This window comes from Ochotona princeps, chromosome 23 (genome assembly GCF_030435755.1).
Source record: "Ochotona princeps isolate mOchPri1 chromosome 23, mOchPri1.hap1, whole genome shotgun sequence".
NCBI classification, from domain to species: Eukaryota; Metazoa; Chordata; class Mammalia; order Lagomorpha; family Ochotonidae; genus Ochotona; species Ochotona princeps.
The window spans coordinates 3,576,499-3,602,797 of record NC_080854.1 but is presented as its reverse complement, the minus strand read 5'-3'; the positions used below and the strand labels follow the sequence as shown (position 1 = coordinate 3,602,797).

General features: G+C 41.9%; 1 protein-coding gene across 4 annotated transcripts in view; it reads left to right on the top strand.

Annotated features, from left to right (window-relative positions):
• Window positions 1-26,299, top strand: part of MAST4 (microtubule associated serine/threonine kinase family member 4) — a 606,692-nt gene that overhangs the window by 316,055 nt on the left and 264,338 nt on the right. For 2 of the 4 annotated variants that reach the window (XM_058679963.1, XM_058679961.1), the window contains exons 4-5: window positions 7,658-7,689; window positions 22,815-22,850. In XM_058679963.1, the coding sequence (XP_058535946.1) occupies window positions 7,658-7,689; window positions 22,815-22,850 (68 nt within the window). The remainder of the gene's footprint in view (window positions 1-7,657; window positions 7,690-22,814; window positions 22,851-26,299) is intronic. The other 2 variants (XM_058679964.1, XM_058679962.1) reach the window with 1 other exon arrangement.

The following is a 26,299-nucleotide window of genomic DNA, read 5'->3' as shown; positions in this document are numbered from 1 at the left end:
AGAGCCATAAGCCAAACCCAGGTACTGATGTGAGAGGTAGACATCTTAATGGTTGCGCAAAACACCTGCTCCCATTCTGCTGGAATTATGCAGAAAACCGTGTATATAATAAGTATACCCTAATATTATTTCTTTCAGGCACAGTTTACTGGGTTGCTCAAGAGTTGTTTGAAAGTAAGCTATTCTTTCCTCTTGCTCTGATGCAGTCTGAAGCCTCTGTGGAAAGATCTAGGACCAAAGCTTTCTTCGATAGCCAGTGCCTTGATGGGCCTCCACCCGGAGCTAATTTAACACGTCATCCAGTAAGAGAGTTCAGTTTCAAGCAACTTTCCTTGTTCCACAGTCCTCAAACTTCACTACAACTCCGACAACTTTTTTAGAAAATTAATATTCTGTAAAGAAAATTCCAAAGAAAAAGGGTGTATGCAGGCTAATAATCCTTCCAAGGACGTGAAAGTGCTAGGCTCTAATAAAGAGTGCATGCACTTGGCAGGATCGGTAGGGGTGGTGGGCCCAGCGTTGGTGTTTTAAAAGCTCTCTGGGGAACACTAATGTGTGGCCAGGCTGCAGAGCCACTGCAGGGGCTGGCTTATCTCCAAGCCCTTTTCTTTTCTACCGTTCTTCCCTGCTGGGCATTTACGTATTCAAGTTATGCTGCGTTATCTTGTACCTGCTAGTAGCTCTTTGGTTTGTGCATGTATGTATTTCTCCAACTAGCTCCTCAGGGAATTTTGTTTTGCTTTTGTGCTTATGTGTCCTTAATGACTCCAGAGCTACTGCCTGACAGATCGCGATTCATTGAACTGTTTGCCCTAAATTACTTGTTGTAACACTCAGAGTCAGAATGGGATCACTGTTGACAAATTCAGGCAAGACGATAGTGGGACAGCACATGGATTTGAAGCTCGCTGCTTTCTGCAAGCTGATAAGGCAACTGTGTGTGTGTGTGTGTGTGTGTGTGTGTGTGTGTGCGGCGCACATGCGCATATGCGCGCCCATTTTTGAAGCTGACCCCGGAGTGGCCTCTTTGTACATTGCGCTTGTGAAGGGACCCGGTATTCCTTTGTCATATGCACTTGGTGGCTGGGGCAGGGACACAGGTGTGGTGAGGCTGGCACAGGCACTGGCCGGCAGGCCTGGGGTAGGAGAGCAGGGAGCAGCAGGGTCTGCTTCCTGGAGACCAAGCTCCCCAGACTGCTCAGCTGGCAGGGGTGTGTTACTGTCGTTCCTGATGTGGTCGTGTCCTGCAGTGAGTTACTCTGCTCTTGCCCGTTTGTTGACTGGTGTCTGCTCAGCCTTCCGGGCCTCCAGAAGTGCTGAAGTGTTGCCATCTGGCCAATAAGAGTTTGACTTGGTCCTCCTCCAGTTTGTGTTGTCTGGAAGCCCCTCGGCTGCTTCTTGCGTAACACATCACTTAATGGTGCCTGGAAAAGTCCTCTGCTGTTCTTTGTTTTCTCTTTATTTATTTAAATATTTATTTAGTATTTATTATTTTTTTAAAAAGTGTATTGATTTTTATTGGAAAGGCAGATATACGGAGAGGAGAAGAGACAGAGATGAAGATCTTCCGTCCGCTGATTCATTCCCCAAGTGACCACAACAGCCAGAGCTAAGCTGATGTGAAGCCAGGAACCAGGTCTCAAGGCTTTGGGGTCATCATCGACTGCTTTCCCAGGACACAAGCAGGGAGCTGGATGGGAAGTGGGACCTCCAGGACACCAACTGGTGTCCATATGGGATCCTGGCATTTTCAAGGCAGGGACTTAAACTGCTAGGCTACCACGCCAAGCCTTCTCCATTTTCTTTTTGAAAAAAATTTTTTAATAGCATTTAGAAGATGTTTCAACACATTTATATTAGCTTTGGAATGACTGGATGAGACTAATTTGTGTAGGCATCAATTCAGATACTTCTTTTAATAAAAATTTATTTTGATTTGAAAGTCAGATTTTCAGAGAGAAGAAGAAAAAGGGAGATCTTCTATCCACTGGTTTACTACCCAGACGGCCACAATGGCCGGAGCTGAGCTTAGCTTGTAACACCACAGTGCCAACTACATACCACCTTTGACAGATCACGTCATCTGTTGATGGACACCAGTGACTGGGGGGAGTGTGGGAATGCAGACCACCTCTCTGGCACGCTGTCATCAGTTCTAGATTTTGAGTGATAAAGGCCCTGAATGCAGAGAATTGTGCCTCCCTCTGTCTGGATACAGGGTCTCTCTTCCTCGTCCTGCCCAGTCCCCTGGCTTTCTGTGTCATCCTGGATGATGGTGACTCCGTGGTCTCACCAAAGCCCTGACCTCTTGTTTGCACTCAGGTTCTTCCATTGAGTGGTCTGTTTGGAAATGCCTGCCTGGAGGACCTCTAGAGCAAGCGGTCTGTGTACACATCACCTGTCCAAACAGAGAGAAGATGTTTCTTCCCTCTAGCTTTCTTTGCCGAGGCCAAATCCTGGGACCTCCTCCATGAGTTCTCTTTCATGTTTTATAATTCATTCTTTTGGCAACTTGTGTAAAAATCTCTAACCTTACAACTTTTCACAACTTCAGTGCTGATCCTAGCTGCTCTTCTCTTACTTAGGCGATTTCTGTAATTTCCTTAAAAAATGGTTGTAAGTATTGTCTTAAAATAAGCTTGGAGGGGCCAGTGGTGTTAGTACAGGCTGATCCTCTACTTGTAGCACTGATATCCCATTTTGGGGTCGATACTAGTCCCAGCAGCCCCACTTTTGATCTGATTCCCTGCTTATGGCCTGAGAAAATAGGGGAAGATAGTCAAATCCTTGGACCCCTGGACCACGTGGGAGACCCAGAAGTTGTTCCTGCCTTTGGATCGTTTGAGCCCCACTGTGGCTGTGTTGGAGTGAACCAGTGGATGGAAGATGTGTCTCCTTTTTTTCTGTAAAATCTTTCAAATATAAAATAGATAATTAAAAAAAAGAAGCTTGGAGGTTTTCCAAATATTTGGCAGCTGTTTTGTAGAATGTCCCTCGTTTGGATTTGCCTGATGCTTTTCCTTGGTTCTATAGGAATTAGGGATTTGTGCGAGGAATATCTTATGAGTGAGGTGTGCTTCACATCTTCTCAGAGGAAGGTATCTGAAACCAGCATGGCAATGTTACACTTGATTATATGGTGATTTCTCCACCATATTGCTTCCGTTGTTCCTGTTCTGTGCTCTGGGTCTTGGAATCCCTTCTCACCTGCAAGGGAGGAGAATTGAGGTCTGTCATTTAAGGGGATGAGCATTTGTGTGTCTTTAAAAGGGTCCTGGAAAGGTGAATCATGAGAAAACTGCATGGATTTCAGTTGTTTCTCCCACCAAAATAAACATTTTTTTTTAAATGTATTTGAAGAGTAGAGATAAATCCTCCAATTACTAGGGTATTACTCACATGCCTGCAGTGGGCAGGTTGGGCTTCTAAACCAGGAGCCACGAACTCAGTCCAGGCTTGCTGTAATGGTGATAGGGACACAACTATTTTCAGCTATCACCTGCTACCTCCCAAGATACACATTAGCAGGAAACTGAAATTGAGAGCAGACACTGAACGTGAACCCAAGCATTCTGATGTGGGATGTCAATGTCTAACTTTTTAACATTAAATACAGAGAGAACACAGAGTTTATGCATTCTGTAAATGCAGCTCTTAAACAGCCCCTCTTCTCTCACTACTCCACCAGATGCCCACCTTTAAACCTAAATTTTAATTTGAATTTTTCTGATTTTTAAAATACCATTACACGTTACTTCAATTTTCGTAAATCTCCTTTCTCTCTTTAAAAACCTATAACTCCTTTCTCTCTCTTCATTTGCTTATTCACAAGGCAAAGTGACAATGAGAGAGTGGCTGGATGTGAAGAGGTATCCTCTGCATGCTGATTTCACTCCCGAGTGCCCTCACCAAGCAGGACTGGGCTAGGCCTGAGCCAGGAACCAAGGACTCCATCCGGGTCTCCCTTGTGGATCCACATGCTTGAGCCGTCAGCAGCCACTTTTCTTGGTGCATTAGCAAGAAGCTGTGTCTGAAACAGAGCTGGGAGCTGAACAGCATTCTGACAACAGGATGCAGCGGGTTAAACCACTGCTTGTAACACCAACTCCTTTGTTCGCTTTCAATCACACTTTTACCCATCATTCACAAAGCATACCTCAGAGATTTCTCTAAACATTTGTGACGTGGGTAACTATATTATTTTATTTGTGTATGTATCACTGGCAAATACTTATTAGTTCCAATAAATAATTTGCAAATTCCTGTGGAAATTGCTGGGATGTATCAAACTAGCATTTGACTGTCTTCAAGATAGAAAAAGGTATTTTCTGTTTTGCAGGCCAAGCATGCTGGGACAAAGGGACAGTCATTTGCCTGGTCTCTATGGTGTTTCTAGATCTCCATGAATTTTCTTTAGGGTTTCAAATAACTGGTTGGTATCCTCAGATCTCCTTAAGGGATGTCAATAAAATAATAGGATTTCCAGATATGGTTAATTTTATTGCATCTTTGTCTTCAGTATGGATATTTGCTAGTTATCACTTTTGGAAAGGTGGCTAAGGATTTGGTATCAAGCAAATAATGATCCAGAGAAGCCCTAAAGATTATCAAAGACAGTGAATATTCAATAGCAATTTTCAGTCTTTGCTACATTAAGGATGACTTTAATCCAGTGGTAACTGTTCAGCTCAGATGACTGCTACTTCTTCCCTTTGTCCATTCTCCTCTCATCCTGCCTTTCTCTCTTACCTGACAATGCATTTTGAACACGTGGGCCATGTATTCCAGCATATGCTGTGGTGAATGAATCAAACCAATGCCACATGTCTAATCTAATTATCTAAGTAGGTGCTGGTGACCTGATGCTGTCATTAAGAAAGCAAAGTGAGGACAAGTGTGTAAGTGCCACCAGAGCCACTCCTGAACTCTTGTTCCTAGACCAGTGGGGATCTATCAGCATGTGGTCCCCAGCCCGAGGGCTCTGCCTGCTCCCTGCTCAGTCTGTGATTGTTCAGCCCTCCCTGTACATGCAGACTGTTGCAGCTGCCGTTCACAAGGTCTTGGCCACGGCACATTCATTTCTCTCACTTTATTACCATCGCATCTGATTCCAATTTGCTACCAAATTGAGTTTCCAGGCCTGAGCCTGACATTCAAGCCGTCAGGTGGATTAGCTCCTTCAGCTTGGTTAGCGTGGTGTCTGTAGGTCAGTTGACAGTGGTTGATTAAATGTCTTCTACTCCACGTCTGGGAATTGGAACCCTTGTTGCGTGGAACCATGAACCTGGTTACCCATGGTAACCTTTCTCCTTGTTTAGAACTCATAATTCTGGACCAACTAGAAAGACTTCTGCTCAGAAACGGGGTTGGTTTTTATCCCTTATCTTGCTGTTTCAGCAGCTTTCCCTTAGAGCAAAGCTGCCAGGTTATGGTGAGGTCATTTGGTGGAACGTGCTTAAGCTATTGAACTCATTCATTTACCTGTTTCCTTCTTCTATGTTCTCAGTGGTCTGTCTGCATAGGCTCATGGTTGCAGTGACGTCTGATTTATTTATTTTTTGCTAATGCTAACACCTCAGGTATCTTTTATGCTGCTGTCAGATCAACTTACTGGACAGAGCAGAATTAGCCTACTTCGACATAAGTCCTTTGGCTATGAAGTGGGTCTCAGTTTCTTTCTGAAGGAAATGGTCTAGCGAGTTATTTCTTCTAGTGAATTCTCTCGCTCTGTCTTAAAACATTTATTTATTTGAAAGGCAGAGTTACAGAGAGAGAAAGGGAAGGAGGGAGGGAAAAAGAAGGGAGAGGAGGAGAGAAAAAGAGAGTTTCCAGCTACTTCCCGGATGGCCACAGCCAGGGCTGGGCCAGGTCAGGACCAAGAGCGTGGAATTCCATTCATGTCTGTCTGCAGCATGGATGTCAGGCTCCAGTTACTTGGTCCATACTATACAGGGAGCTGGATTGGAATTGGAGCAGCCAGGACTTGAATTTGTCCCGCTCCAACGTAGGATATCGGTTTCACAGGCAGCACTGGCCCTATAAAAAGTTCTTTCCTTTCTTTCTTTCTTTCTTTCTTTTTTTAACCTGTATGTAAAATGAGTTTTCAGGGCTTGTCATGACCAAACTTACACAAGTAGATAATTGCTCATTGTTTTCTATTAAAGAGAACTGATTATTTTCTGTTAATGTTTTGGTTCCTAAGGAAACCTGTCTTGGCCAGGGACTTTCTCTTGCCTTTTCTTGTCTTTGGTAGATAAAGGTATATTTGTGTTTCAGACTCAGGGAGCCAGATTCAGCAAACACTGTAATTTCTTGAGGATAATCAAGGATTAAAGACAAAAACAAAGCAAAGCAAGTAAAGCACATTGCCACTGAGCCCTGCTGCCCTCCACAAGAAAATGTCTGCTACTGGGGGAAAGAGGATACTTCGTTTCTCCAAGTGTAGACTGTTCTTCTGTTAGATGATGAGATGTCACCCTGGATAGAAATAGGTTTGCCAGCTATGAAATCAGATGTCCTGTGTTTAAGGCAATAGATCCAAGGGCCCCCTTTTGTCTGCTGATACCCCAGAGGCCATTTCCTATAAGCTGTGCTGGAGTAAATGACATTATTTAGAAGTGATATCTGAGGTTCCTAGCCATAACCAATGGTTCAGGAAAGATGTGTTAGAGACCTGAGAGTGGGAGGGAGCAATGAGAAGGGAGGCCACTCCTTTCACATCAGTACTGGTGCCTCCTGGAAGGCAACGAAGAGATGAGAATTACAGTAAGGAACAAGCAAATGCAGTCGAATCTTCTGAATTTATGGTGCGCTTCATTTTGTTTTTTTGTTCTGACATCCAAATGACCTCTTGCTTTTTCTTCTTTTATTATTGTTACCCAGTGGTCACTCTCTGAGTTGCTGGGTTCCTAAATAATTTCCTTAGTGGCTAGGGATGTTTCTGAATCTGGGTTTGTTTGCTTTGTTTCTTTGATTTTCCATAGCCTCTCTTTGATCACTAGATAAATAATGTTCTTAATTTGAGATCAGTGTCAGAGTAGCATTTTATTTTATTGTATTTATTTTTAAAGTATACCCTTTTAAAGCTGTGAGATACTTCAGTCATTGTTTTGGTGTCTAGTTATCTTTTACAGGCTCCTGGATCTACTTTTTAAATAACCCAAGTAATGCATTACATGTGTTTTGAGAAATAATACCAGAAGGAAACCTTTTACATTATCTTTTTTTAAACTAATAATCTGTGGTATACACCTGTTTTGCATGAATTTATTTCTGATTTAATTGCTCTTTTCATCTCAACTTGCATTTAATTGCCCTGCAAAATGTCTCTTACTTCTGAGTTCTGTTTCCTGTTTGCTGAAGTGCCTGGGTTACTCAGACTTCCCACAGGCTCAATTATAGTCTGTGTAACTCAACTTGGTATTTTACTGTAGATGCTTTGGAGGGGATTGATGCTTTTTGTCCTCTGAAATACAGATAAACTGTTTGTACCTTAGATGCATTGGGTCAAAGGAACAGTGTGAGAAAGGCTCCAGAGTTGGAATATTTCCCCTATAGAGACTGCCAAGCCAAGCATGGTACATGTTGTGTTCTCCACTGGGTGTCGTGGTCTCCGTGTGCTGGGGCATCTCCTACATGTGTTTCCTTTCTTTTACAGAAGGAGCTGAGTCTCCCCAGAAGAGGCAGTCTGTAAGTAGTTGCATTTTGTTTTCTTCTCGCATACTTCCTGGTCCGGATTCCTCTCGGCCTGATCGGGTTTTTTTGTTTTTAATTGGTACTGAAAAAAATAATGATTATCAATACAATTCAGAAAACAGAAAACTCTGAATTTATTTGAAAAAGTCCAATGCTAATGATTTCATGATAACTTTGGAGTGTTATTCATAAATACTGCAAATCAAAATGCATATTTATTCCTGGGAGAACCTAATTTTTAAAAAAATCCTATTGTATAATCAAGAGAGTCTATTAATTTGGTCTGCAGATGGAATAAATTGATCTGAATCAAGAATGAGTAGTCATCTGTTTGCTGGAAATGTGTGATCCTTCTTTATGTGATGGATATTATGCAGAGTAAATGATGTATGTTCGCATTGGAATTTATGAAGATATTACCAGCCAATCCTGATTCAGGCAGGATTCTTATATTAAAGTGACATTTGTATGAAACAACTTGAATTTCCATGTAGTGTTTCAGCTTTTTGTAAAGCCAGTAGCACATTTACATCATTCACAGTTGGGTCTTTTTTTGCCAACAAGTTGCAGAACATAGAATTAACTGCCCTTAGAATCCCACTACAGTGAACGTAGGGCTGTTGTCAACTGGAACTGTGTAAAAGCCGGTCTAGAGGCTTTTGGATCAGGTGTCTGACTCCTGTTAGCGAAGCTGTCAGATGGGGCAGCTTTAAGATGTGTTCCTGCAGATCACATTGTGGAGGACTAGCAAACTATGTGGCGAATGTTTCCATGGGATTTTGTTCTGTTAGCTAGAGTTTGGTAGTGGCCAGCCTTTGCTCGGGGGCACCTGGTGCTCATTAGCTGTGCACAGTCAGTTGCAGTGGAGGTGTGGCTTGCTTTTGGACAGGTTCAGGCTGCCTGAAAAGCCTCCTGAGCATCATTCTTGGAGAATGTGCCCACATTAATGGTCATTGGCTCCCTTCCCTGCTGCTGGGGAATAAAGCTGTCCTAATTTCCCATAGAAAACACTCCTGCAATTAAACACTTGCTTCTTCTGCATCATAATTAGGGCTTTATTGCTTAAACTTAGAAGTGTCTAAACCTCTGTTGTTTTCCATCATAGTGACAAATAAGAAAAATAGAAATAAAACTACATAAAGCATTCCTGTAGGGAAAAATAATCACTTTCTTGATTCTTTTTTTTAAGGGCTTTAATACCCTAGATATTTTTCCTTCTAAATCTTTGTTTGAAACTAAAATTATGATTAAATCTTGCTTTTAAGCTTTATAATTGCTTTTCTTTGAGGTTTTTTTAATGTCACCATCTTATTTCTGAGTTATCATATTAGTGAATTCCCATCCATTTTATTATTTTTTTAATGAATCAGAAGAGAACAGGTTTTATGCATTCCATAGGTCCAGTTTCAAGAAGACAGCCACATGTCCCTCTGCCCCTGCAGCTCGTAAAACTTCTCTTGCCTCCTCCTTCCCCTATTGATTAGCTTTTGCAAAGACATAATTCTAATCCACTCTGTATTCACAAAGTTAATTTACCACTAATCATCATATTCAACAAGTAAAAAGGCAGGAAGATCACAATTCACAAGATTATAAAATGGAGCTAAAAATCATGGTCCTACCTTAAAGTGATCATTTTATTCTGCCATTAAGTATAAGAATCATGCTACTTAGCAAGTTAAGTTCCTTGTATCTCTGTAAGGGACTTTTCTCTTTTAGCAGTTGTGTAAATCTCAATTCTTTTGATGTTAGCTGATAGCTATGAGTTGATGTGAAAATGCATACTGGCCAAAGATAATGTTAATTTCCTCTATTTGAGAGAGTAGGCTCTTTTGTAAAACAAGGGATGTGAAACTTATTTGGAGACTATTTTGAATACATAGTAAGAAAAAGGATGAAATTATGCAAATCATTTAAAATATTCTCCCTAGCAAAAACTAGCTGATTATTCAGGTGCCAAGATAGACTAATGCAGAGCTACCTTCATTTGAGTGAATTCTGGCACAATTAATACTTCCAAGTGAAGCAAACCAAAAGTAAATGTGCTATTTTCTATTTTCTGTTATAACAAATACTCCCTAAAGAATTAATGATGCCTAATATAGCAGTTTTGAAACGCAGGCCACCCAGCGCTTTCCATGACATCAAGCAGAATGCCAGTCATTCTCCTCATGTAAGCTTGTTTTACGACTTTTAGAAGAAGAAAATGCTCTTTAAAACAAACGCTAGAGTGATTTTAATAAAAATCTAATGAAGAAGGACGCAAGTGCACTCTTAGGTATTAGTGTTAGCCCACATCCTAGTACCTGCCTATTGAAATTGTTAAAGCTTGCTTGTTTTATTGACTGCACAAATTTCTCCTGCATAAATACTTTCAAATCTTTTAAGCCTCCCGGAAGGACTGACGATGTGGTCCTGCTGTTCTGTTGAGTCCTTCACATGTTAACAGTCAGCAACTGCACACAGTACATTGCATTTTGCCTCATTGTCTTTGGTTACATGACAATGTAATTGAACTCGTCAGGAAGACTGTACTTTTGGAAGAAAGCATCTTATTTCGCTAGATCTGTTGCTTCTGATTTATATGCCGTGCTGGGTGTGCCTTAGCATTGCATTTTCATCATTTTGAAACAATTTGTGGGATTTTTTTTTTTTTAGTATTAAGTAAGCATTAAGTCAGTTGCAAGATTTTTAAAAACACTTGATAAAAACATTTAAATGAAAGCTTTTGCAAGTAAAAGAACACAGAACATATGGTATTATTTTAAAGTCTGAGAAGGCAAACTAATACATCTAGAAAAAATGAAATTCTCACTAATTTATAATTTACAGTTGTTTTTGGTAAAAACTTCTTGTTCCCTATTCATTTCAAAATTTGCAAAGGCAATGTGACCTCTTTATAAGATGCTCAGAGCAATAGATAAAAGAAATCAAGGGAAGATGCTAATAGGTAACCCAATAGCTCCCTAAAAGTTTCCAGTCATTCTAGCCACCTGCTCTTCCAGGACTCCCAATTCTCCCTGTGTTCCAGCTTCCTTTGCCGGGGGGGATGCTAGCCACACACTCCTTGCCAGGAGCAGCCATGCATTGAGACTTCTGATCCTACATTCTTTTCACCCTTCCTCTGTCATTCTCCTTTGGAACTAAAGCTGTCTTATTCTCTGCTCTTCCTAGCTGCTTATCAAAGTAGTGATAGAATTGTGGCAGATAAAATGATGGGGATACATCAGTAGGTATAATGATAAAACATACAACGGTGAGCAAGCACTCAAAGCAAACTCTGGAGAAGAGATTGCATTTACATGACAAGATTGAAAAGTATGTAGAACAATGCACCGTGATGTTGCTGAGTAAAAACATTTATATGTAAAGTGTAATACATGCAGAGGAAGCAAGTTTGCGATAAAGGTTATGTACCAGGAGCCAGAACGAGACAGGAGATTTGGGAAGACTCTACAGAGAACTTTATATGCTTGAAGAGGTGAAATTTGCTTGTGTGTTTATAGCATGCCCTCTACACTTTGATATTCTTGAGATATTTTTATTTAAAATTGGTAGTGATTATATAAAAGTACAATTCAAATAGTTATGGGGACATGAAAATAAAAGAAAAAGATAAATATTAATTTATTTTACATAGGAACAAATACCATATTTGTGGGTTTTTTATGGGCTTTGTTTTTTATGTTTTGTTGTTGGTGGTGATTGTTTCTCTCATGATGAGGACTGACCCAAATGAGTGAGATTTTATGATAATTGGACTGTCAGCTGCTGTAGCATTATGACTTAATGCCAAACATCATAAAAATTATGACAACTTTTTATTACTGAAATGCTTTATCATGTACCACTTGGGAGTAGAAGATAATGCATTGATATAATGCCTTAGGTAATGACACATTGTGATATTTAACTTCCGAACTGTAGCTTTGGAGTTTTAGCCTTTTTAAGAGAGCGGCTTTTAGTGGACTGGCCTTTGGGTTCAACAAAAGGACCAATGGTGTAACTTCCCTAGCATGCATAGGAATCTGTCTCCCCGTCACTACAAAGTGATCCTCCTGCAAGCCACCTGAACGTGCCCTGCCTCTTCTGTCTGCTTCCAGTCGCTGCACCTGCTAGATCAGGACTGGCTCATTCAGTCTGTGGCTGGGTCTCTGATGACGGATCCTTCACGTTTTGAATGCAGTGTGGAATGTGTAGCCCCTCTCTTGATGTTCCCCCAGTTTGACTTTTCTAAGACTAGTCCGAGTTGCCTAAATCTCTGAAAGTGCCATTAGTGTTGGGGGTCTCTTATCTAGGCTTCACCCGCATTTGGCGTTTTAGTCCTAAGTGACATTGCTAAGTGGAAAAATTGAGAGGAGCTTATTTTCAAGTAAAACAAGTGCAAAAAATGGCAAAGCCCAAAATGTGAGCTAATGGGTGATGAGGAACACCCAGATGTCTGTCTGTAAAGGACTCTGCCCCGCCCCACACCCACCCCAGTGACTTGACAGTTGCCTGAATAAACAGCTTTCCAGGATGGAGTGCCCATGGTAGTGTTTATACCCTAGAGAGAGAGGCAGGAAATAGGCTAGGGCCAACTCTCTTGTTCCTCTCCTTCTGCTTCTGTTTACACAAAGAAGGAAACCGCACTGTCCATTCTCAGCAAACAGATTCTCCCTGCTACTTAACGTGGTTCCTCTGCCTTGTTTGTGGCACCCTGTACTTCTGTGATCACTGCCTTTATCGGCAGCTGTCACTGGGGTAGTGGAAGCAGCAACTGACACTCAGGTGTGTGTGTGTGGTCACACATGCTTGGAAGATACTGTTTCAGGATGTCCAGCAGCTGGAATCCTGAGTAGCTGCTCTTGAACACAGTCACCTGGGGAAGTATGTGTCTGTGTGCTGAGGAACTGCTGGGGGCATCGAAGGTACCAGAGAAGGCAGTTCAAGAGTCTTGGCCTCTACATCGTGAACTAATGATGATGTTGGTTTCTACTAGCAATCTCCCTTGCATAGCATTTTTATGTTCCTTCTCCATTCCTATTTTTTTCTGTCATCATCACTCTGGTTGGCATTTAGGAGGACTGACCGTGGAAGGGTCCACAGTAGATGTCTACTGTTAGGTGACGGTTTCAAGGCAGCTCCTGGAAAGCTCCCTTCCCTCCTCCCAGATGGCATGTCCAAGTTAAATGCACCTGCCACAGGGCCAGGCATCCATCCCTAAGCTGGAAATTCATCCAAGTGGGTCTTAAAGATGTCTTCCCTTTACTGCCTCACAACGATGTGCTTCTCTTTGAGCCAGGTGCCACTAGTGAGCACAGCAGATGCTGCTGACTGGTACATGCTCCCGGTGCACTGGTGAGAGACAAGGCTGCTGGACAGGAGAGCCAGTGTCGAGGAGCATTTTGTCACCTGAATGCATGACAAGGATGATGAACTTATTTCACCTGTCCCTCGTTTTGCCTTTTTACATCCAGGTAACAGAGGATGAGAAGGAGATGGCACTGTCAGGCTGCTTAGGATGGAGACAGTGAAGCCTGGTAGTCCCTGGCCATCGCTAGTGGAGCTGAGCCTGCAGGAGTTAGGAGGATGGGTCAGTCTTGCATTAGATAGATTGAATTGTGTGCATTGGATTAGGGTATTTGTAAGGTTGGAAGTCCTCATTTTGAAGTACAGTTGAAAGTCACCTTCTAACTGATTGAATAGGCTTGAACTGATGTAATTGGTGTGTATAGGTCTTTGTATCTTTTTTTCGACAGTGGACTTACATTCTAGCCTGATATGTTTGAGAATACTGCCTTGGCTGCCTGTTTAGAAAAGTAGTTTGAGTAAAATGAGGTTATTTCTAGAATGCAAGGAGAAAGAATCACCTTGTTTTTGCAGCAGATTTGAAATAGATTTATGAGATTTTTCAACAAGGTGAAGAGAGCATTTCCTGAAAGAGAATGAAGAAATTTAATTCAAGCAAAATAAAGGACATATAAACTATGTTTGGATAAGTTTTAAAATAAATTTAGTTTTCCCATCTGTGCTTTTTACCTCCCCCCACCTGCAAATATTGAAGTAAAGATTCAAAATATCTGTTGTTGAAGCCAAATGGAAGTCCAGTGTCATTTTGAATGTTAGAAACCCAAAAACAAACAAAGAAAAAATTGAGTGTTGCAGCAGAATTAGCATTTAAAGTGGCATGTTTATATAAAAAGAGAGCAGTGTAATATATCCTGAGTGTGAAGAAAGAATTTCAGACTGGGAAGGAATGTCAATTGCATTTATATATTCATTGAATAGCTAGGTTGATATTTGGCATAGATTTGCAGCATTCCTTATCATGCTTGCATTCATCTTCTGCGAAGTGGGTAGGAAGGAATTTGGGGAGATAGAAACAATGTTTGCTCTAGCTTCTTACCTTTACCAATTAGAGGAACACTTTAGTCCTTTCCCACGGAAATTGTTGAGCTAATGGTGGTGGTGGGGTAGTGTCATGTTTATCAAAATATGTGTGTTTCTAAACACCCTCAAAAATGCAACTTTGCATCTCTGGCATGCCTGCACGAATGTGTGCACGGATGTGTGCATGTGTGTTTGTGTGAATGTGGGTGTCTATGCGTATATGTCCTGTGTGTGTCACCAATCCTCAAGGAGACTCCACAATGCCAGTCACTGAACAGCTTCGGGTGCTACGTAGGCAGGTGGAGTGGGCTGTGGCATCCCCAAAGGCAGGAAGGGAACTATGCATGTGGTATTTCTTGGAATATTTCTTAACATATCTGAATCAAACAGCATTTGGGAAGGATTTTTCAGGGAGCGTCGTTGTTCAGCAAGGGGCCGTTAGAGAGCTGCTGGCCGAGGCTGGTGGACATCTCTGGTTGCTCACTAAAAGCACTGGTCAGATTCGTTCACCTGTAGCTTATCACTGAGGAACATTTCAGAGCTTGGCCTCAGAAGCCCAGAGTCTGGACTTGAATCTTCTCTCCTGTTTAACCAGCACTGTGACCTTCAGAAAGTTACTTCAACTCTGTAGGTCTTGGTTTCCTCATTTATAAAATGGAGGAACTCTGATATTCTGGAATTCTTTAGAAGATCAAATCAATTAATATGTAAGTACTTAGGGCAGTGCCCGACATGCAGTAGAATGTGAACTTGGAATTCCAGCTAAGCCTTCCATGATGGTGGCATGAACCTAACTACTTAGACTAGCATCTGTTGCCTGCCAAGGTTGGCATTATCAAGAAGCTAGAATCAAATGCAGAGCCAAGCCTCAATCCTACAGACCTTGGTATGGGATAGGAGTGTCCCAGCATTGTGGAGGAGACTCCTGGTTAAACTTTGTCCAAGTTCTTATTTCTGTGTGTGAAACAATCCAGGGAGGAGAAGTAGAGTTGAGCAAGGAAGCAAAGTTGAATGAAGGCAAAGGGGGCGTTCAGTCTCAGATGGGAGTGCAGGCAAGCTCATGAGGCAGAACTACGGTCAACCAAATTCAGGGTCATTCTTTGGTGTGATTGAGGTGGCACTTCATTGAATCTTCAAAAGGGACAGGGTTTGGGGCAGGGCTTGAGGACCACCTACTTCCCCTTCTCTCTTTTTTTGAAATCTCATGATCGCATTTTAAATCTCTGGTGCATGATGGGAGCATGTGTCCTGAGCTGAAGCTGTGTTGGATATGAGCTGGACCCTGGCATCTGCCAAGATGGCATGTGTTCTCGGGTAATACATGCAGGACTGTGGCATAGAAGCGGAGGGTTCTCAGTTCTTTACCACCTTCCTGCCCACATCACCAAGTGTTTTGTTTCATAAATAAAACATATCAGAATGTATACCCTCCTCCTCTTCCCCCCAAATTGTGTTGTGTTAGACAGATGGCCACGGAGTAGACTGGCACATGTGCCCTCTCCTATCCAGATGGTATGGACAGTGTCTTAGGCAGGGCTGTGTTGTGTCCATGGGGAACACCGAAGGGCAGGTGACTTTATCTCTAGGGGTGGACCTTGGCTTGTACTCTGCAGTGATCACCATGTTAACAGAGGGTCCAGTATGTGTTGCAGCTCCCTAACATGGTCGGACTTCAGCCCACAAGGGAAGAGATCCTGTGGTCCATGGCCCTTCTTGCAGCAAACTCTTTTACTTTTCTCATAGGATGCAAGTCACTCTTGAAATTGTGTTTGAGAACAGACAAGGTGTTAAAGAGGGTGAGAGGGTACAGCTGCCCACGGGGCAGATGTTTGTAGTAAACTTTCGGAGACACCTGCTTTTTATTTTGATTAGTGAGGCATGGACAAAGCCAAGGCATTGGTACTGGCTTGGGCTCTAACAGCACACTGGTTATGAGCCGTGAGTACCAGTGTTTTGGGGTTCCTGACTTTGAGGTTCTGAGAACTACAGCAGCAGAGGTGTACTCTTTGTCTTATAGGCAGATGCATTTTAGCATTGACATCCACAGAGGGGGACAAATAAAGGGTAGAGGTCCCTGACTCATGGTTTCCTGGAACATTTTGGAAGATAACACCCCAAATTCCTCTCAAAAGCTTGGACTCGGCACTGCAGTCCAAGGGCAAACCTCACATCCACACCCCTGGCGCTGCCAGGAACTGAGTGGACTTGGCCAAATCAAAAGTGACAGCCACGCTACTGGGGACTCCTGGGCCCAGCTGCAGGCCCTGGCAATGGCCAAATACATCCTTTGTGCTGTGGACATGTGAGTGGGGTGGCTGCGCTCTGTCTTGTCCTCTCCTGGCCCCATCGTGTGGTAGCCTGCTGGGCCTGGGTGGGCAGGACAGGACCCCTGAAGAGGAGAGACTGCACTTGGTTCTCCCATTTCTCCTTGCATCACTGCTTGCTCTTTGCCTTTTGCACCTTGCTTTTTTTTCCCCCTCTCCTTGTGCCTGAAATGTGCGTCCGAGTTTTCTTCAGTCTGCTCAGCTGCAGCAGGGTGGGCCCTGGACCCCTGAGGATCCTGGAGTCATGTTTGAACGGGATTCTTTGAACATACAGTCCTGCAGGGTCATTTCTAAGATAGTGTCTGTGGCTCTCCCATACTTACCTGTTAGAACTCAGGATGTGGCTGCGGAGTGGGTTGGCAACTCCACACTGTTCCTCCCAGGGGCACCCAGATGACCTTGGCCTAAATCTGTGACAAGATGAAGTCTGTGTAAAATGTAAAAGCAATTGTTTTTCCTTTATATGAAAGGCAGCCTAATGCACCTGTATAATGCCAGCCGTTTCCTAAAGATCCAACCTGTAAACACCACAGTTAGGTTAAGGTTCTACCCCACCAGGGAATTGAATGTCAACAAATGCGGGGCTAGAATTTATCCTAGAGGTTGAGATGCCCGCATCCCCTACCAAAACACTGCTTGGGTTCTTGACTTCATCTTGCCACAAGTGCAGGTCCTGAAGACATCGGTTTTTTTCCTGGTTCCTTGCCCCTACCCTGCCAGAGACCATGCCATTGTGGGCATTTACAGACTGGGCCAGTAGATGAGAGCTTTCAAGAAACTTTTTCAAATTCTACCCAAATCAAACATTGGTATAGGATGTAACTTTGATTTGCATGAGAAAGTAGGTGTCAAGACTTTGATGGAGCACAGTAGTATCTATTTTAATGGATACATTTTGTAGATCTATTTGGAATAAAATTGTATTTGAAAGAGTGATAGAGAGAGAGAGCCAGAGAGAGCGAGAGCGAGAGTGAGAGAGAGAGAGATAGATCTTATTTTCTTCTTTTAGTACACTCCCCAAAAGGCTGTCATAGGCAGGGCTGGACTAGGCTGAAGGTAGGGATCAGGAATTCCAGCCAGGTCTCATGGCTGATGGCATCATTGTTCTTGGACCACCTCTGCCACTTCCTACGGTGCATTAGCAAAGAGCTGACTCTGAAACAGAACAGCTAGGACTTGAACTGGCACTCTGTGCACAGCAGCTTAATCCTGCTGCACTGTGGGACCTGCTCCTATTTTATTTTTTTAAGAATGAAATACTGATAATAAGTTCAAATATGTATATTGCATTGAAATGTATTTTTTAATGCCTTCATTCTAATCATTTGATCTTTCAACAAGTGTTTGTTCAGTTCATGTGAAAGTGTCCTCAACTTTTTAAAAAAAAACATGAACCTAGCATATCTTTTGCATTCTTGATTCTGGCAGAACAAATGGTTGTGAACTCTTGGTGTGTGCTGGAGACCCACGGAATTACCTATGTGATGTCATTCCCACCGTTCCCAGATCTTCCTGAACCCTGATTCCCCACGGCAGCCTTCACCATTGCAGCTTGGGATGCTGTGTGCTCTGGGCCTGGAGGTGGCAGCTTTGAGGAAGAGATTATGTTTTAGATGGTCTTTAGGAAATTGAGAAGCACATTTCCTGGAGGAGTGAGCACCATGTGACTTCCACGTGGAGCTGCTGTGGGACCAGAGACAGCCTTGACTGTAGCAGGATGGACACCTTCTCTCTGGGCTGGCTGCTGGGATAAGGCAAGGAGAGCTTGGTCTTTTTTTTTTTTTTTTTTTTCTGCTTTCTTTGAAGCAATAGGCATTAGCATTTGTTTTGTATGAGGGAGAGGATTGAGTTCACAAAGGGTTTTGTATTTCAGGGCATAAAGCCCTGTGTTTAGTATCTTAGCAAATCAAGAATCAATTATCTGTGAGAATAGGCAGAGGTTTTTTATGTCTAGGATGAATTAGTTTAAATGCTAAAAACCAGTCCTTCTGGATTAAAGAAACACTCGCAAGTGATGGAAAATGTTTTAAAACTGCACTTGACATTATGTACTGAAATAAAATTAATAGATCAGTACACAGCTTTCCTACCTTAGGAGAGTAGTGGTAGCTCCTGCAGGTGGAGTTCTGTGCAAATGCAGTTGATTCTGGTAGAAGGACATCGTGATTCTAGAAGGATAGCAAGCATAGGATTACAAACAATAGGATAACATTTGTATGAGAACAGCTGATTGGATACCATTTGTATAACTGATTGCATATCATTTGTGTAGTTTCTGGATATCATTTGAATGAGAACACTTGATGGGATATACCAAAACAAAGGATGCTTCCAAACGGGTGTGGAAACAATTGATGGGTTCCTTAGAAAGGTTTATGGGAACTATGTAAGCTCAATACCTCCTCCCTTATCCTATGTGACCCTGTCTGTAAAAGTCTGATGCCACTAATAAGCTTCAGCTATTGACCATCAGTCAGTAGTCCATACATGTCATTTTAGGCTCCGTGCACCACGTCCATCGCTGCTGGACAGTGAACAGTATAGCCAGAAAAGCTTATTACCTGATTGTGTTTCAGACCACTTAACTCTATTTCTTTTCTTTTTGAAGGTGTTAATTGAGTAGATCTTTAACACTGTGATATGAATGATAATGGTGCTGGTTGTCTGGGAGGTGCATAGAAGAATTAAAGCAGACAGTTGAAGCTGTTATTTCCTGAGGCTCCATTTACTCTTTCCACATCCTGATGTCTGCCACATGTACTATTTAATATCATTAGCTTATGTTATGTCGGTGTACCAAAGCTGTGTGCGTTCTGATTGTGTGAGTCTACATTAGAATTTAAAAGAATAAAGCAGAATGCTGTTGAGGAGCCTGGGTGGCTCCATCAGTATCGGGAGTCTCACAGTGCAGTCCTACAGTGCTCTGCCAGTTAAAGCTTCCCCCAGTAGGTAGCACTGTTGATTTTGTCTGGATGAAGACATAGCTTTGGGGCAGCCATTTACATCACAGTTAAGACCCTGCTGGAGATGCCTGCATCCTGCAATGCAGTGTCTGGGTTTGAGTCTTAGACCTGCTGCTAATCCCAACTTCCCTGCTGCTGCTGCTGCTGCTGCTGCAACACGGGACTGCCCAAGTACTTGGGTTCCTGGCTTCTGGCACCTTCCTGAGGGATGCCCAGTGGTTTTGAACATTTGGAGTATGAACTTTAATGGTGAAAGTCCTTTTTCTCTCTGCCTTTAAAATAAAAAAAGAAACTAAAGAAGAAACTACAGAAAACTGCTTTTGTTGGCATGCGATGAACTATACAGTCTCACAGACTTTGACATGTATGTTCACCTGTGAGAAAAACCACCTCTACATCAAGAGAATAAACTCTCCATCTCGCCCCTCCAGCATGATCGAGACACATTGTGATGTGTTAATAGTTAACTGGTTTTTGTTGCCGAATACTATCTTATTGAAAACCTATGATGCACTTTGACTATCCATTCAGTTGTTGATGGGCCCTGGGTTGTTGTTTTTAATAGGTTTCTGGTCTGTACAAATAAGCCTGCTGCAGGTTGACTATCCCTAACCTAAAATTTGAATATGCTCTAAAAGCTGAAACCAACACAACACTCAAAACCTTCTGAATTTTCAGATGATGGGTACTAAACTGGAAGTCCAGGCGAATGTCCCTAAGTCTAGAAATCTCAGTCTGAGATAACTAGAGGCATGCAGACAAGAGAAACCTGGCTTGTGCATGTGATCTCTTAATGTTTCTTCAAGACTGTAGTTCTTGCGTTGATTCTCTTCACAGCATCTATTTAAGAGCAAAAGGTTTTACTTTTAAATAGGTCTAATTTATCAACTTGTTCCTTAAATGCTTTTGGTGTTACAAGTTAAATGTGTTTGCTTAACACATGATCACTAAGGTTTTTCTCCTATATTTTCTTCTAGAAGTTTTATAATTTTAGATTCTACATTTAGATGTATGTTGAATTTTGACCTAGTTGTGTACATAGGATGAAGTGTGAGATGAAGTTCGTGTTTTTGCCTGTAATATCTAATTATTCCTGCACCATTTATTGAACATTCTACCTTTCTCCACTTAAATGTTTTGTGCTTTGAACATGAGTTATCCTGGTGTATGTGAACCCATTTACAAGCTTTCTATTCCATTGGCTTATTTTGTATCAATGTCACACTTACTTGGTTGTTGTAACCATAGAACAAATCATGATATCAGTAGTGTTAGTCCTCCAAATTCTTTTTTTCTTATTATTTTTGTCATTCTAGGTTCTTTGGTTTTAGACTGCCAGTGTCTATGAGAAAATACACGTTGAGACTTTTATTGGCCTTGCATTGAATCTATTGAGGAGCTGTCAAAATCAGCCAGTGATTATAATCTAGCATAAGTGGTGGATTAGAAATATCAATAAATAGGTTGATGCACTGTGGAGATGGGGAAGGAATGAACCCCAGGATGTACTGATGGAGAAGATGAATGGCATAAATGATTTGATCATTTGTCAGAAAAATCCCTCAGAGAAATCCCAAGGAAGCAGTTGAGTGTGTAGTTCTGGGAGCAGCTCAGATAATGGTTTGGGGCTGTAGTCAGTGGGAGCTATATTTATTTCTTCTGCAAAGAACTGCAGTAGAGAGCTGAGACTTGACAGAGTCATTATGTGAGTTTCAGTGAATGAGGTTCATACGGCCAGAAAGGTTGTGACACTGTAGACGGCATCATGACATTTCTGATTGTCAGAGCTATTGGGATGGATGAGGTAGGGTTTATTCTGTCATCTGTGGGGAGAAGACTAGGAATGCTTGTGAACATTGAAATACGCAGGGGACGTTGCCCATATTCAGTCAAGGCTCCAAATGACAGTGGTACTAAGGTGGAGAAGCGTTGGTGCAAAGCAGGTCTAGAAACAGAAGATAGTGTGTGTGGGAGGTGTGTTGGTTAGGAGTGTATTCTCTCTTGTATAGTCGCTGTGAAAATTGACCCTGTGCCACCAGGGGAGTGTGTGGGATTCTTCAGAATTGTTCTCGAAAAATTCCTGAAATTGTTATTCCATGAAACTGCTTTAACAGAAGAATATCTGGATTACAGGTAAATGGAAGAATCTTTGAAAAGTTTGAGTCAGTTCATTTAAGAAAATGCTTCTATTTGTACTTGACATAGGTAATGTCCATACATGAACTTATCGGTGAGTCTACTTTGGATGGCAGGTAGTGGAAGACCTGAGTTACTGAATAACATAGAGGAAAGTTACCAGCTTCTGCGAGTGGAGTCCGGGCTCCGTGTGTGCATTGACCCAGAGCTCAGTATTGCTGTGCAGGATGCATTTCTTCATCCTATTGCAGCCTCCCTCCTCAGCACAACTGTGGATGTCTGACATTGGTTTCCACAGCGCCCAGGTTCATGGTCACTCTCATCAGGAGAAAGTGCAGGTTTCTTCCTATTGTAAGGTTTTCTCTTTGACTGAATCTTTAAATTATGCATCCAGTTGTGACTGTGGCACCATTCTCTTTCATTGTTGTACGCATGTCACTGATTGAGGTCCTGCGTTGCAGTTGGTTAGAATTGAACAGTGACAAAAGAATGTGAACGATCTCATTAATGCTTCATACATTAATTACATGTTGAAATGATAGTGTTTTGGATGTGTTGGGTTTTTGAAAATCATACTTACCTTTTCTTTTAAAAAATGTTTCAATATTATTACCCAAAATGCTAAAAAAAAATGGATCCCAGTTGCATCTGGAATGGAGGGCAGTGTTTTAGACCATTTAGGAGTCCTTGAAAATGGAGTTCAGGCAATCCCAACTGGACTTCCTGGCTGATACACATAGCAGAGAGAGCTGGCCTTAGTGAGCGCTGGCTGATACACATAGCAGAGAGAGCTGGCCTTAGTGAGCGCTGTGGTGAGACTGGCACAAGAAAGAATGTTTGTTCATTTGCTGCTGTTTTACTAAGGACAGATGTCAAAATACTACTCTATTACTGCTAGTGAAAGTAGCAATTTTTCATGAATATACTAATATTGTATGCATATGGGAGCTAGAGAAACAGTACGAAGCAGATATCATCACTCTTTCTGATCCCTGTCTCCATCCTCATCCTTAGAGTGTTACTTTGATTGAGTTAACTTCTTCCCTACCTTCATAAACATTCAAGTGCTTCCACATTGTCTTAAGAAACACTCTTCAAGGTGTTTTTCTTCCCACCTCTCAATCAGTAGGTAGATTTATCCTTTTTCATTTTAACAATTACATAATATTCCACATCACAGACCACATCTCATTTAACCATGTCTCTATTAATGGACATCCATGTCATTTTCAGTGCCTGCATTTCCTCACCCTGCAGTGAACGATGCTACAGTAAACATCTTTGTATGTATATCCTTACATACTGGTCCTTTTTTTCCCTATAGGATAGATTCCCAGAAGTGGAATTGCTTGGTCAAACGGTATGTGTAATTTTAATTCTAATGGATATTTCTAGATTACCCAAAGGAATAATCACCTTCGCACGTCAGAACGTCCATCTCCTACATTCTCACCAGCACTGGATGTCACCCTATTCGTCCTTGCCAGTCCTCTGTTTCTGATGACCTTAATTGACATGTCCTTCCCTGTCACTGATGTTGAGTGTATATTATATGTTAATTGTATATTTGAGTTTCTCTTTCCTTCATGATCATTTCTACTGCCCATTTTCCCATTTAATAGTGTTTTTCCTTCTCATTTTATGGAAACTTATGTTTCAGAAATATGAATCTTGTTACTTTTGTGCAGATGTAGATTTATAGTTTTTATCTTGTTTATGATGTCATTTGCCAAATGAAAACTATTATTCAGCATTTAATCAAAAGTCCTTTCATTTATTGTTTCTGAGTTACCTGTTTTACTGAAGTCATATTATTAACTTTCCTTCCAGATCATGCAAATATTCATTTAAATCTTTCCGTTTTTAATTGTTCAGATCTCTAATTTTATGTTTTGTGCACAGTTCCTCGAAGGAATTTTTTCCTAATTATTTCGAGAACTTTGTTTTTCGTAGAAGTGAAATGCCATTCTTGTGACAGACATGCCTGGATCTGTTTGGGGTCCTCTGTTCTGTTCCCTGTCTCTGTATTTTGTGTCAGTATTACTGTGTTTCCAATGCAGCGCTGTTCTACTGAGTTGTAATGTCTGGTAAGTTCTTCTGGACTAGCCTTCTTTTTGTGCTTTTTACATATTCTACCATATTGTTCTGATAAAATTTTTAAGATTGAAATTGGAGGAATTTTAAATATTTTTAATGTGAAAGGTAATATAACACTAGAAGTAAAATAGAATTAAAAAGTTTTTTTAAAAAAATATTTTTCACTATGGGCATCTGTTTACCTGATGCCACTAGTTGGGAAAAATATTTACTGTAAAACATAGCCTAATTTCTCCTGTCACTTTCAGTTCTTTAAGTGTGCTAATTGTAAATTGACTTCAGGATGTTGAAATCAGGAGAGGCATACCATTTAAATCTATGCAAAAACTGTATTACTACCTTCAAGCAGAAGCTTCCAGGGACTGTAACTTTATCAGCAATTTGTACTTCTGTTTATTTTCTAAGTTATTACAGGTTGGCATCTGTTTTGGTTGAGGGGTGTACAATATAATGAACTCTAACTAAAGACAGTAATAAGCCATGTATTTGGGGAAGTTTCATGGTTCTATTATTTTAAGCTGTATGTTGAATGTTGTATGAACTTTGGAAATAAACACACATGAAATTTCCAGTGAAGTCACAGAATATTTGTATGTTTTGATAGTTCTTTTAAATTTGTGTTTTTTAATCATTTTTGTTGATTTTCTTAATTGCTTTTCAGAAACTGTAGCGAACATAATATTAAGCTCGCAAATACTTCTGTTGTTTTTTTTAAAAAGACACATTGGTAACATTACAACACTGAAACTGCCTTGCATTAAAAATAAGGTGATAGGGCCCAGCACCAGTTCTAATCCTGGTGGTCCTGCTTCCCATCCAGCTCCCTACTTGTGGCCTGGGAAAGCAGTCGAGGACGGCCCAAAGCCTTGGGACACTGTACCTGCATGCGAGGCCCAAAGGAGGCTTCGGGCTTCTGGGTCAGTATAACACCAGCCGTTGCAGCCACTTGGGGGGTGAATCATTGGATGGAATATCTTCCTCTCTATCTCTCCTCCTCTTTGTATATCTGACTTTCCAATAAAAATAAATCTCTAAAAGAAATAATGGTGATAGGCTAAATGTGAACATGTACAAGCAAATGTGTGGTCTGTGATTAGTGTATGGAAGTAGAGGGACTTTCCTGTGTAGGCTCAGCCTAGATTTACTTGACCAAGCAGAAGGAAATCATTTGCTTGTCCCGTAGCCAGAAATGAACTGCTGAAAAACTAATGTATTGTGTTTACCATTAGATGCTATACTCAGAAAAATACAATCATCTTCTAAAAAGTTGAAATTCCTACAAATTGTAATAAGATTGCAATTCCAATAAATGGATCTCAATGGCATGGTTATAAATCTTAAAGATTTATTGATTTTTATGAGAAAGTCAGATATACAAAAAGGAGGAGAAACAGGATGATCTTCTATGCTCTGACTTGCTCCCCAAGTGGCTGCAGTGGGCAGAGCTGAGCTGATCCGAAGCCAGGAGCCAGGAGCTTCTTCCGAGTCTACCGTGTGGGGACAGGGTCCCAAGGCTTTGGGCTGTCTTTGACTGCTTTCCCAGGCCACGAGTAGGGAGCTGGATGGGAAGCAGGGCCACCGGCACACAAACTGGCACCCAAATGGGATTCTAGCGCATACAAGGTGAGGACTTTAGCCACTAGGCTACCACGCTGGTCCCATAAATTTTTTAAAAATTTTGTTTTTCATGATGTTTATTTAGTTGGTTAGGGTGGGAAGTGTTGAGGGTTGAGGGGAGTGAGTGAGACCATTGTTTCCACATTTTCTTTGTTCTTCTTCCTGTATCTGGGGGAAGAGGGGAGATGAGAGAAGCTGCACCCAGTCTCCCAACTACGTCAGTATCCAGGGATGGGGAATGACCACCCACTATCATCTCATGGTCCTAGTGTGGAGCGTATTCCAAGGGTTCTGCTAAAGTGGTTTCAATAGTTTGATAGTTCTGACATGCTGTCGATCTTGCAGATCCAAGGATGAGTAAATACAAAGTCCATTGGCTGAAAGTCTGCCTTAGAGCCTCCCTTCCCCCAGGTACTTGTTGCCAACATTTTGCTGGGATAGTTGTACAATTTGGTCTACTCTCCTTCCTCTATTATGGTACCAGATGTTCTCTGCAGGTCCCAATGGACTGCCATATCCTCCATGTGCATCTGGGCATGCCGTCCACTGCTCGATCTAAGCTACTGAGGAGGCCAGTGCACATGCCCTCCACAGTCAAACCACATGTCCTGTGGTTCTCCCCATGGTTGGAACTCTGAGTCCAGCAGTTCAAGGGTCTGGTTCTATCACCCATATCAGCCTGTGAATACACTAGCAGTTGCAATTACTGGGTCAGTTCTGTCTCCAGTCCTGTCTCTTCCATAAGCCAATGGATGTTGTAGCCCAGCCCAACCCTGTGCACCACACACTTGGCTCTCACATTTATCAGTGGGAACTACAGCCTAGTTGGAGTGACCCCCCAATAGCCCTTATCAAGCCCACCCCCAGCCTGGTTCCTGTGCTTGCTGGTATGTGCAGCAGAATGGTCCAGTCTGTCCCATATTCCATCAGTTCTCATACACGAGTTTAGGCGTTGAAGCCTAATTCAACCCAACCAACCCCACTATCCAGCCCACACTCATATTGGTGGGTGCTACCACCTGTCTAGCCAGGCCCTCTTCCAGCCTGGTTCTCATGCTCACCCATGAGAGCTGCAGCCCATCAGAGGTTCCTACA